The sequence below is a fragment of the Notamacropus eugenii genome, chromosome 2 (genome assembly GCF_028372415.1).
Source record: "Notamacropus eugenii isolate mMacEug1 chromosome 2, mMacEug1.pri_v2, whole genome shotgun sequence".
In the NCBI taxonomy this organism is placed as follows: domain Eukaryota; kingdom Metazoa; phylum Chordata; class Mammalia; order Diprotodontia; family Macropodidae; genus Notamacropus; species Notamacropus eugenii.
In genome coordinates this window covers 211,998,369-212,012,452 of record NC_092873.1, presented here as the reverse complement: position 1 = coordinate 212,012,452, position 14,084 = coordinate 211,998,369, and the positions used below count along the sequence as shown (strand labels likewise).

Sequence of the window (14,084 nt, the reverse complement as noted above, 5' to 3'; positions counted from 1 at the left end):
ACAATCAGCTGACACAGTGAGACATACAATGCAGTCATATAGGGCCTGATAAGTAAGTGATCAGACAGAAAGTTTGCATGAAATGGGTCACATAATAACACAATTTTGCCTCTTACTTTAGTTTCAGAGATCATTTTCTCCTTCTGTTTAGGCAGTCCTTTCACCTGCAGCTTTGACCACAAACAGTTTTGTCTAGGCTGCAAAAAGACACCTGGGGAAGCAGTAGGCAACGAGAACCACACTTGGCATTCTCTTTCTGTGGCAGCTGTTTACACTCACTCACCCCGCCCCCATCCTGTGTTACTTTAGTGTTGGAAGGAAATGGAGACCACAATGAGGACAGTGAAGAAGTCTTAGCACCTTCCTTATGGGTTCCCCACCCCCGGAGTTCAGTGTGTATAGGGAGACAGCCCAGATTCTAATTGCCATGAAGTGACTCTCGGCAGCGCCAGCCTTGTGTGGCACCAAGTGTCTGCACACCCCGAGCTCAGCAATGACATCCACTCTTCAGGAATTCATCCACTCTCTGAATCCCAGAACCCTCCCAAGAGTCCTTCAGATCCAGTCAGGCATCTATTTCCAAGGTAAGCTTCTAATATAAAAAAGTATCACGAAGAGAAGACATGTAACCAGCCTTCTTGCACTTTGCGCTACAGGGATTGGAAGCGAAAAGATTAATAGGGCTATGTGAGAATTCTTTTAAAGTAAAACTTCCAACCTTCTTGGAAGAGAAGCGGACATGTACCTGTTAAAAGGTGCAGATAATGGCAATTTGTGTGGAATCCACTTGATGATGGTGGGAAGGGAGAAAATGGAATTCTTTTTTTTTCTTTTTTAGAATGAGAAGTCTAGCCATCAGTCAATAAGCATTTATAAGGCGTCTGCTATGTGCCAGCTAAGTACGAAGGATACAAAGAAATAAAAAAGACAGTCCCTGCCTTCTAGGAGCTCAAAAATCTGTGAATTGTGATTAGGTGATTGGAGGCAATTAGGAGTTTTGTTTTCTTGGTATCCACTGAAATGTACTTGCACTCTTATTTTGTAGTGCCAAACCTTTCTACTTGGAAAAATGACAAATCTTTGATTTGAAGGTGCATCCAAGTGAATATTATATTAAAGTTTATTTAACTTTATTTCAGGATCTCATTCTATGGAATCATGATTTAAAAAATCTCACAATCAGAATTTAGATTTAAACAATGAAAAATGGATAATTATAAATTCTCTTGTGGATTCTTAGAAATATAGGGAACAAGAGAGATTATTTAGAATCTTAAAGGATGCTTTGAAAGTTTTGTTCCCTTCAGGTTGTCTGGAAAATATAGGAAGTCTTTTGTAAAATATCTTAGGCTGTCCCCCATGGTTTGCTAGTAGAGCGGTATACACACATACATATACACATGTATATATGTATGTGTACATATATACATACACACATATATACATATATATTGAAATCAAGATTATAACTTCAACTCAACAAAACATTTAATAAGTATGTATCTTTAGTAAAGTATTATGCTGGATACTGGGAATGCAAAGTTAAAAAAATGTATAGCTTGTCCTCAGAAAGCATCCAGTCTAATGAAGGAAGAGATACAGCACATACACATATACATACATACATACATACACACATACACATACATATAGACACACACATAGAGAGAGAGTGTAATGTGTGTGCAAATATATGTGCATATGTATGAATGGATATACGCATATATGTACATATGTACACACACAAATAAAAGGTCTACCAGGTATAGTAGAATGGTAGAAAGAGATGGGTATAAAGTAGAGCCAGAGAAAGTACCAAGAAACATTGGAATTAGACTTTGAAGGGAAAGAAGTAGTTCAATACTTGGGGGGTGGGAGTGGGGTTGGAATAGAGGGGAATCTATTACAAATGGGTTGGGGCAGAAGGGGTGGGAATTTGCATGAACAAAGGCATGAAAAAGAGATGAGTATTATGAGAATGGGGACAAAACATATGAGGGAAAGATCAAAGCCCTGTGGAAGGCCTTGATTATCAGAATCAAGAACTTTAGCTTTATTTAACCTACAATGAGATATCACTGAAAGTTTCTGAGAAGAGTGTTATGATGATGGTTACTTGGAATTGGTGTGGAAAATAGAATGAAGACAGAATTGACTCAAAACAGGAATACCATTAGTCTAGTCCATTAGAATTAGCCTAAGGTAACTGGGACTTTATCCCAGTATATTGACCTCTAGAGGGCACGTATCCTCCCCTCAGATACTGCTGTCTTCATGTCTGACTTTTTGTTCCTGTTTGACCTACACTGCCACATGGCATAACCACCCCCAAGCCATCAGTATCAGGATTTAATTACTATGGAATTCTTCTCCCTGCCCTATCCATCCATCTCTTTGGGGGTAAGGATCAGATTCTCTGGCAGGTGGGCTGTTCCCTCTTCTGGTATGATTTCATCAATGGTTAGATTCTGTCCTGGCATTCCTTCTATCCCCCAACCCCTCCACTGCCTACTGAATTTGTCACGGGTACAAGCATTCTAAATTAAAACTCTGGTGGTCTAAGTGAAAAGTAATGAGGGCATGAACTGGAATGGCTATAATGGGAGTGCAGACAAGTTAGGGGCAAGAACTAATGCACATGTAGAGGCAACAGGATTTGACATCAAACAGGATTTGATTGGAAGAAGAAAGTGACGATTAAAAAAAGGTCAAAAGTAGCTCTAAGGTTATAAGCCCAAGCAGCTGGAAGGATCATGGTTCCACTTCCACAGAAGGCCAATTGACTTTCCTTTTATTCTTGGATTAGAGTCTGTAATTATTTTTTTAAAGGGATGATTCCATAGATACAGACTATACTCTTAACTCAAGGGGAATCATAGGTTCACAAACATAATTGGACAGAAAATTGGAGAATATCATCAATAAATAAACATTTATTATATACTTAATTATATATCAGGCACTGTGCCAAGTTTTAGGGAATATAAAAAAAAAATATGAATGACAGTCCCGGGCCTCAAGAAATATACCATCTAACAGGTGACATAACATGGAAACAAATACATGTTCTAGTTCATTTTAAATCTAGCCTTCATTTTTAAAAATGAGGGACTTGAGGCCCAAAGTGACTTTTGCCCAAATCCTACAAGTATGAAGCAACAAAGCTGGGAATCATATCCAAATTCTCTGACTGAGCATGGTACAATGAATGAGTACTAGCTCTGGAGTTAGAGAACCCACATTTAAATCCTGCCTGTTAAGCTTACTACCTGGGTGATCTTGAATAAATCTCAACTTCTCTAATTCTGAATTTGGATAGAAAGTCTTCAATGTCTTTTCTAGCTCTAGACTGACAATAACTCTAAATAGAGTGTTATTTCTTTTGAATCATGCTGAGAATGAAAAAATTGACATGCGGTCACTTATTCTCCTCAGCAGCATAATAGTACAGCCCTTAGTCCGGAGGAATTTGTAGCCTCATTAGAAAGTTCATGAGAAGCAAAACGGAGACTCAGTGATTAGTGGTTCAGATTCGGTTGCTGTTCAGTCCTTCTTTCAGTTATATCTGACTCTTTGTGACCCAATTTAGGATTTTCTTGGCAAAGATACTGAAATTGTTTGCCATTTTCTTCTTCAACTCATTTTACAGATGAAGAAACTCAGGTAAATAGGGTTAAGTGACTTGCCCAGGGTCACATAGCTAATATGTGTTTGAGATTTGAATTCAGGTCTATCCTAACTCCATGCCCAAATACCCCAGATAGATGAATACTAGAAACTTAAAACAAACATGAAACTTGAGTTCAAGATCATGAGGCTAGGTACCAGGGGCAGCTAGGTGCCCTAGTGGATAGAATTCTGGGCCTGGAATCAGAAAGACCCAAATTTAAATATGGTCTACCTACAAGACTTTATTTTTATCCTGATTACTTTTCACCTTGCTAGAGTGAATCCATGTTGGAACTTAAATTGTCAAAGAACTGAATGAGAAAATGAAGAGCAAAGCTATTGTGTTTAATTGGAATTTTAATTAAGAGAATTATAACAAGATTTATCTTCAATTCTTTCATCTGTAAAATGAAGGGCTTGATCTTAAAGGTTCTTTCTCTCTCTTTCTCTCTCTCTCTCTCTCTCTTTTTCACACACACACACACACACACACACACACATTTTATTAATGTAGGAAACTCCAGGCATGGAATTTCCCTTCATTAGTTTGCAGTGTAGCCAGTCCTCTGTAACTTGACAGTCTTAAAGAGTTATCTGGATACAATGAATGGTCAAATGAACCTGCTTATTGTCGCACAGCCAACATATTGTCAGAGGCAGGACTTGAACCAGGTCTTTCTGACTCCAGGATCAGATGTCTATTCCATACACTATGCCATTTAACCAGAATCTCATAACTTTTAAATTTTATGACAATAACCAGAATAGTACCTTATTGAGGATGGGAGAAGAGAAGAGGACAAAGACTAGAAATTCCCTTTATTCTGGACCAGGGGAACTTCTATGCCCAATCTAGATGAGGGAAAGTTGATAGAATTCTTACATCCTTGGCTCCTCATTCTTTGAGAAGTGGCAAGACTTTCTTGATGAGTTTTACGTCCAAGTGTCCTATTTGAGTTGCAAAATGTTCATGAGAATTTTAATGTTGGAAATTGATTTTTAATGCCCTTATCAATGAAAGTTGATAGAAATACTGTGTAATAAATGAACATTTATTCTATTAATAAATACTCTATTCATGAAATCATTGTTATTTAACCCCATGTTAACTTTCCACAATTCAGAGAATCATCAATAGTCAACATTTTTATCTTGAATTCCACTTTGTGCCAATTAGCAAGTTATCCCAGCCTCCTCCTATCCCCTCCCCACCCCCACCAAGCCAGAATGCATTGTCTTCCCTCCTGTTTTCTGACTTACTCAAAGTATGGACCAGGTGCCACCTCACACTTTAAACCTTTGCTCATCTTCCCAGGTATTAGCATTCTCTCCTTCATGAAATTCCTTTTATATACTTTTATATTTAATTACTTGTATTCATGCTGTATCCTCCTCCCCACATTGAACACGAACTTCTTGAAAGCAGAGACTATTTTATTTTTGCCTAATATAGGTCCCAACACAACATAGGTGCTTGATAAATATTCGTTGAATTGAATATCCTGGATAAGCTTTCAATTTCAAAATGTAGATATAGCACTGGGTACAATTCTTTTTTTTTCTTCAAGTTATTAACAAATGTTATAGTTGCTAAAAACAAAAGGGAAACCTCTGATGTGATCTGGTAAAGAGTAAAGTATGAGGGTGCACTGATTCTATTTTTAGCCCTTACAATGCATAATCTGACCATACCGACAGATTCAAAGTGAACCGATGTCACAGAGTGGAAATTCCCAGTAGAGTGTCCATGTATCTAGGCATAAATAAGAACTTTGTGACTCTGATCTGGTCCTGTCTCATATTCTGTCATGCAATCCCCTTATGAGGATATGACTGGGCAAGAAATCTTATGTAGAACCATGGAGCATATCAACAAGGTGATTTTTGAAGGGTCAAGCTATATAGGAAACATTTTTGAATTATCAGAATGCCAAATCGCTTCTCTTTCTTCCAGAATAAAAAATTCACATTTTTATGGTACCTTAAAGTTTGCAAAATACCCTCCTCAGAAGGTACCTGTGAGGGTAAGCATTCCTTTCCTTTTTACAAATGGGAAAACTCCAAAAGGTTGGACGCCATATCTAAGGCCACAACATGTGAAGATAGGTTTCCTAACTGTTCAAGTAAAGCTTCTTTCTTTTCTTTGCTGATTATACATTTTCATAGATGACAGTCATTTTTGGATATATCCAGCTCCACCCCTCATTACTCTAGAATAGAACCCTACATCTTTCTGAAGAAAAAAATAACTAAGAAAAAACAGCTGCTGGAGTAATTATGTCTGAAAGCATATGGCTCTGCTAAGAAGGGCAGTGAACTTTATTATCAGCCCTCTGGGATCAAGACATGTTATTGCATTTACCCAGTGTTTGGCTTCGTTTAAGTGTTCTTTTTCATTTACATTACTGCAGTTATCTCTCATATTCTGAGCCTGCTTATTTTTCTCTATATCAGTTCATGAAATCTTGCCAAGTTTCTCTGAATTCCTCCAGATCCTTCTATCTTACTACATGGTAATATTCAATTACATTTATTAACGCATTTTGTTCAGCCATTCCCGAGTGATGGGTATTCACTTCTTTCTCAGTTCTTTGCCTCCACAAAGAGTGCTATTATGAATTTTCCATTATATATTGAACCTCTCTTTCTGCTTTTTGCCTCTTGGAATATATGGCAAGTAGTGGAATCACTGGTCAAAGACTATCTATCCTCTGTGGACCAATTCAGATCTATTCACAGTACATGTTTGATTGTCTTATCACAGCTTTTCCAACATTGAATACTTCCATTTTTGACATCCTTGCCAACATGTGCAGGACTTACATTATACTGTCTTTTCATACTGAATCCCCTGCTGATTCAGAACAATCTAGAAGCTAAATTAGCTAAAAGGCACATTTCCAGAAGTATTGAATTATTGAAGGAGAAAGACAAGGGTAAAAAATGCCTTTGTGTGACTTATGAAATTTTTTTAAATTTATAGGATTATGGAACTTGTGAAAACATATAGTCCTGTCCCCATTTTCTAAATGGAGACACTAGGACTTGTCCAAAGTCACACAATAAGTTGGTGGCAAGATAAGGACCAGAACCTAGATATTCTGACTCTCCAGGACAATGTTCTTCCCACTCTATGCTATATAATTTCTCCTTTCTGCCATTCAGGGGATAGTTTCTGATTCTAACTTAATTAGATGTCAGAATTGTTAATAATACTATTGTCATTATCACTTTTGTATGATATTATAATAGTGAAGATTATGGATTCTTCTGGTTACTAACACATTTATAAAAATGAAGTTTTAAAAAAAATCATTAAATATAATTTTCAGCTCAACCAGATTTTAGAGATGGGGAAAAGGTACTAAATTTCCATCTCCTCATCTCTGTTAAATGAATTTTTTTTCCTATCCTCATAACATAAATCAGTTGGATCTGAGGTTCTGTAAGGTGCCACTTGAGTTAAATCCTGTCAGGGAGCTTCAGAGGATTTTACCCTGACAGATGACTGGCACAGGAGATTACTCCTGGCTGCCAACCTACTTTCTCTTTGCCTTCCATATTGATCTGCTCATCTGAAAGCTTCTCTTGTTTATTATCGGAGGAATTGTTCTAATAGGTCATCTAGAGTTTTCTTTTGTGTCAGGAGACTGAGGAGACTTCTTGCTTAATTATTAAGCACGTTGGGGAAGGGGTTAGAGAGCGTGTAAGAGTTGTAGTCATAGAGACACAACCACATTGGGAAGAAGGAAAACAAAATAAACCCCACCTTGAATCCTAAAGATGAGGAGACATTTGGATATCCCTCAAGTACTGTCACTGTAAAGAGGGCTTCCAGGTAATGGCTTATTCCATTAGAAAACTACATCATTATGGAGCACCACTAAGCATAACAGCCATCTGGAATATGGAATGTTAGAGGAGATGGGAAAGAAAATTTTCTTTCTGCCTTTCTCTCCTTCCTTCCTTTATTCCACTCTTTCTTCCCTTATTCCTCCCTTCTTTCTTTCTCTTTCCTTCTTTCCTCCTTCCCTCCCTTTTCTTCCCTCCATCATTCCTTTTCCTTCCCTCCCTGCCCCTCCTTCCTTCCCTCCCTGCCCCTCCTTCCCTCTGTTTCCCTTTTCCCTGAGATTGTGTGTTGCACTGAATGTGTGAGAACTTTTATAACATGTATGGACATATAATATGCATATATGTATAGATGTTTAAGTATATACATACATGGCACAAGGAGATTTTAAAACATTATTGCTTAGTATGGCAGCTAACCTTACTATATGATTTAGTATGTATGTATTTGTATATACACGTTATTCATCTACTCCCCAAGTTATTCACTGTTCCATATACCTATTTGTGATTTATGATAATAGTACCCACACACAACACACCCACTCTTAATGAGAAAAGTTTTTCCATGTTTTTCCCCCAAGATCTCTCTCAGAGACATTTCTGTACCCTACATTTTTAGACTCTCCTCTATTATGTATAGAAGCAACTTCTTTATTACTGTCACCGTCTTGACCCGATTCATAGCTCAGCCCACTCACCCCAAAGCATAACATGCTTAACATTCCATCCAGTGCCTTCTTTAGAGTTGCCCACTCTTTTGCCCTTACCTCCTTTAGACTTTCCTGTAGTTCTTTAACAACGTACACTTCCATCGTTGAACGTGAAAATATCAGTGTTTAACCTTGGCACGAAGGGCTACTATTTATGTATAATTTAGTATGCTAATACTATTGAGGCAAAGAGAGAGGGGCTGGCCCTGTGTTGCCCTTCCTTTTTTTTTTTTTTTTTTGGAGACAATCTTGCCCAAACTGAAAATGCAGCAGCCATTTATAAGGTCTAATCTCAATACTCATCAGCATGGAAGCTTTAACTTGCTCCATTTTTGATTGCACTGGTTTGCCCCACCTTACACACTGTGGTGGTCCCAATCCTGGGGGCTTTTCATAATGGTGCTGCATTTAGTTAGTGAAGACCTAATCAGCTTTAGTCCTACTTCAACTCAGAACTAACTTAAGTGATCTACCAGCTTCTGCCTCCCCAGTGGCACAGGCATGCATCACCACACCTAGAAGCTTCCTTCTTTTGTTATGAGTAACAAACACCATCTTAGAAACTGACTTTCATTACATTCAGAGCGAGAAAGCACTCATCCTTCCTTGTCTTTGTTCTTTAAACCCCTTCTCACCCTTGCCTTAATTTCAAGGCTAGTGAAAAAGACCACAGACTAGACAATGATAAAATTCTGCATCAATGCAATAAATGCAAGATAAATCCACCTGCAAGGCTAATGCAGATAGAAACTAGTGACTCATCTTAGGACATAAAGGATGCCTTCAAGCTCTGTAAAGCAGGAGGTTGCTTTCCCCCTTTCCCCCTTTTTAATAGTTTTTAAATTTTTAATTCTAAATTTAACAACCACCAAAAAAAATATTTCCGCATACAAAGTGGAACAGAGAGTATTGCATGTTAAAAGCTATCTCTATTGATTTTTAAAAAAAAATTTTAAAAAAATTCTTCATTTTTTAAACACATACATAGTAAATTCCACTTATTACTTTCAAAGTTATGTCTTGTTTGTGTAATCTTCTGAACTTGCTTCAGTTCTCTTATGTTCATTTTAAAAAGTACTTTGATAACCCTTTTTTACCTTCTTTTTCTTTTTTTTGCCAACATGCCCTGTTCTCTCACCCACAATATCTCCCTCCCAATATAAAAAGAAAAACACAATCTTTATAATGAATAAGCATAGTCAAGCAAAACAAATCCATACTTGGCCAAAAGTATAAGTATACTTCTGTAAATTAAACCCATCACTGAGAAGCCAGTTCTCTCAAAGAAGCCTTTCCCTATAGCTCCATCAATGCCTGTATTTGCTGTGTTTCTAAACAAAACTTCTATTGACCAGGTTCAAAATTGCAATATGTGATTTTTGCTACAACTATGTTAATATATCATTAATTGAATGACTGATACAGAAAAGCCTTGATTAACTGAGAGATACCCTGTAAAAGTTTTCTTATCACCCACCCACAATTTTTTAAATCACCCACATGCCTGGGGTTGACTGGGCAACCCTTAATTTCCATGACTATTGTACCTATTAGAAGTATTGAGGGTATTTTTTGTAATGGGAAGAAACTCTCAGAACAGTTATGCTAGCAGGGCTTCCACCTGCTGAAAATTTCACGCACATGAAATCTCTAGATAATCTGAAGAAGGAAAAAAAAACAAGCAAGTTGTGAGCATATATTGCATGGAAATTAATGGAGATATAAAGAATAGTGTCATGTCTAAAAATTCCCCATCACCCCTTTACTCTCCACCCTTTATCCATCATTTAGACCACAATCACCTAATACTTTCCAAATGGTTAAATGCTATGGTGAATTTGGTTCACATTTTCCAACCCCCTCAGAAAGGACTTGCCCCAGACATCCTAAGGATAATGTTTTTTAGTCATAGAATTTAGTGTTTCAAAAGACTTTAAAATTATTCTCGTCCATTGTTCTATCCTTTGTACCACCTAGCTGCCTTATAGTAGTGAATCTTAACTACATTTTATTACTATTTCCTAACAGCTGCTGTTTTGAGACTATTAAAAGTGACGTATTAAAATAAAAGACGCAACTACTCAGTGTAATATCCATGTTATTCTTCAGGTAGGATTACTCTGTTCAGATTGGGGCTATGCAACCATTCACTATATGGGAGCAGAGCTTTGCCTTAAAGGTCTCTGAAACAATTTTACGAATATTGATCTTTAGTGAGTTGTATATTATATGGCCATGCATTTTATGGATCCAGTGCAGGTTTGCGATTTTATATTGCAAATGTTTTCCCTGTTTTAATGCCAATTTAATTATTTTATGGCTAATTGCATTTAATTATTTTATAGGCTTAATTTAATCAGAGGCACAGCCAGTAAAAAGTGCCAAATCCTAATTCTGAAAAAGTATAGCCTTCTATTTCTTATTGTAGCATTTCACAGGCTTTAAACATTCCAACAAAGGAAAAACTTGCACTTTTCCCCCACCTTTGTCTGAGTGTCTTTAATAAGGTCCACAATGATTTCAGGTATATCCTGAACCAAGTCAAATCGCAGCTCTTTTGGAATGGCGTCCTCTCTAGTGATGCAGGATATTTTATTGAAATAGCTTCTGTTAAATGAAATGATGCAAAGCAGTTTTTCATGGAAAGTAATATCTCTAAAGCTGTATTGAAACTGTGAGTAAAGTTATTAAAATAATTCTTTGTGATTTGTAGTTATCCTGTAATGATTTTCTCAAGCAGAAAGCGTGATTCTGTGACGCTTCTCAGTGATGATTTTGGTCAGAAGGAGCTCTCTTAGTGTTTCATCAGAATCTGTGAGTTCATTTGTCTAGCTCCTATTCACCTCCACCAATGAAGAATTGAAAGCATTTGTATCTAAGTATTTCGATACAAGAAAAATGCTCTCTGTTACCGGCATTTGAAGTAAATGATAATTTAGTAAATATTCTGAAGCAACAGTATGAGATGGGATGCTAAGAGGGTGGGTTCTGTTTTGAAAAGCTGTTTCTTTGAAAAAAAAATCTACTCATATTTGACCTTCATTGACTTAGTAATACTTGAACATTTCAGATTGGGCCAGATCATATCACAGATTGGCTTTGGAAAGGACATTGGAGGTTATCTATAATTTTACAGATTAGAAAACTAAGTCCCAGAAATGTTAAATGACTTGTCCAAACAGATAATAAAGGCAGGAAAAAAAGCATTTAGTAAGCACTTATTAAGTAGCAAGCACTATGCTAAGTACTTTATGAACATCTCCTTTGATTTTCACAACAACCCTGTGAGTTAGATGCTGTTTATTTCCCTCATTTTTACCATTGAGAAAACTGAGACAGACAGAGATTGTGACTTGCCCAGGGTCACACAGCTAGTGAATGAGGTTAGATTTGTATTCAGGTCTTGAAATCTCCATGCCCAGAGCTCTAACCACTGCACCACCTATCTGCCTCTAGATAGCTCTCATGGCAGAGGCATGCACTTAAGCAAAGCCGTCTTACTCCAAATCCAGGACTCTTCACTAAACCAAATCTATTTTTTCAGATTTTTTCAGAGCAAGATTTAACTTTTTTCTCCCCTTTAAAATCTTTTGGAGCTTTTCTATCTTCTTACTCCTGGTGCTTTAGCTTTAGGATAATTTTGCTGCCAAAACCATATTATGTTTCACTGGAAAAAAATGAGAAAATAAGGGTCCAAAACCTTAAAACCTAAATATGTAAGTGAACCTGAAAAGTTTAGTACTTTTTAAAAATTTGAATTATGTACAAAAATATATGAAACATTTTTCCTAAACTATTTTTTAAACTATGAAGAACTGTTTTAGGAAACAGGTGTGTAATAAACAAAGAAAGAAAATCTCAGATGAAAAGAATTACCGCTGTATCATTTTCAACAGTAGCAGAACAAAATCAACTAGGAGTACACATTCTACATTGTTGGCTTAATTGAGGATATAGCAAAGATGCACATATTTGAGGACAGTAGCATATTCAGATCTGCTATAAGGGATTCACACAGGATAATTTGCTGTTTATTTTAAGTAAAGAATAATCTTTTCTGTCCAGTGTGGACTTACATCAGGAACTAGTTCAGACAATTTTAGATTTACATGTTTTTTTCCCTTGTGTAATGATTCCACAAACACAAGCAATAAACTTTTCCTGTGCTTTCTTTCACAAACTTTACTCTAAGGAAGGTGTGATTATGAATCTTCTTCCTAATAGGGACAGAAAGAGAAAGCAAATGTGTATTATAATTTCTGTCGGCTGTCCCTATGGTCTATAATGATATAAAAGCTGAATTTCTGCGTGGAGCTCTCCTGGTATTTAGTTTTCAGCAAGTCCAAGTTCCTGGACAACTGGACAATTATCTGCTAGTGAGGAATATCTGCTAATGCCCAAAAGAAAGAATGGGACTTCTGGAATTGTATTGTTTGCTGTATGTTACAAATGAAATTTATATTATACCATAGCTAGTAAACCTTTCAAAATGGGTTAAAGGGCAAAACAAATACAGAAAATAAATTGGAGATATAAAAGCAACTTTGAAGCATTCCTGTATGCTCAAAATTCTCAAGTCTCTTGACATTAAAAATTTTGCATTATTCCATATACAAATGTGTCTTTCTCTTCCTAAAAAACTTTTTAGAATAAGTCTTTCTGTGTCAAATTTTAACCTGAAAATGAGGTTGACATTCACATTATCAACCAAGGCTTTTGCATAAACTTTCAGCTGAAAAAGCTATTTGAATGAATCTTATGCTTTTTTTTTTAGCAAAAAAATGTTTTAAATGGAGATAAATTATTTATTGTTTGACAAGGAGATTTTGCCTGAAGAAATAAGAGATCTACTTAGAAAAAAGAAGGATGACATCTACTAAGATATATATTTGGATTAAAGGCTCAAATTTCTTATTTTTAAGAAAAAAAATCTTAGAGCAGAGAGAATTCCACCATAACTGGACTGGGTTTATTCACAGCACCTTTTTGGCAAGTTGAAGAAAGGACACACTTAACTAAGTATAAATTCAAACAAAACAAAATATTGATTATTTTTTCTTTTCTTCTCTAATGAAATCAGAAAAAAATGTTATGATCAATTCATGCCTTACTCATGCCAAGTTTACATAGCCTTGGTTACTCAACTAATTCAATTCTCAGATCTACTTTCTTTTTTTTAAAGTACTGCTACACATAGTCCTCATTCTCCTGCCCTTAAGATTTTGACTCAGTCAATTCATCTTAACTTTATTTTCCTTGAAATTGCAATTTAAGGTCAACTTTTTCCAAGAAGTTATTCTTAATCTCACTCTATAGCCCAGTACCTACCCTCTCCTTTTTTAATGAATTTTTCTTTTTTACTTATCAGACAATATTTTCTATTAGCTAGCAACTTTCATATACCGAGGATCATAGATTTGGAACTGGAAAAGACTTAGAAGTCATCTAATCCATTCCCCTAACCCAAATTCATGTCAGAACTTTGTCTAGTTTCTACTATCTACCACAAAATCCTATAGGTCACTGCTATATATTTTGTCAAGTTACAGACTACCTTTCTTGAATGAATAACTGATTACTGAAGCAAAAAATTTGAAAAAACCCTGTGTAATTACATTTATTTCTCATTTTGCCTTTGCACAAAATTCCATAAAAACAACTTATTAGATGATTAGAAAGGATTCTCAATGACCACTTTTTTTAACATAAATTTAATCATACATCCAATATGAGAAAGGCCTGTGATCGATCATTGCCTCCAACATGTACTGGCTGTATGATTTTGGAGAGGTTGCTTAACCTCTCAGATCTATGTCTAGGCAATTCTTTAAGACTTAGCTGTAGAGACAGTGC

General features: G+C 36.2%; 1 protein-coding gene across 2 annotated transcripts in view; it reads left to right on the top strand.

Moving 5' to 3' along the window:
* The first annotated feature begins 307 nt into the window (after window positions 1-307).
* THEMIS (thymocyte selection associated) overlaps window positions 308-14,084 on the top strand; it is a 233,251-nt gene continuing 219,474 nt past the window's right edge. The window contains exon 1 of one of the 2 annotated variants that reach the window (XM_072643293.1): window positions 308-584. In XM_072643293.1, coding sequence (XP_072499394.1) covers window positions 494-584 — 91 coding nt within the window. In that variant the 5' untranslated portion in view covers window positions 308-493. The remainder of the gene's footprint in view (window positions 585-14,084) is intronic. The other variant, XM_072643294.1, reaches the window with a different exon arrangement.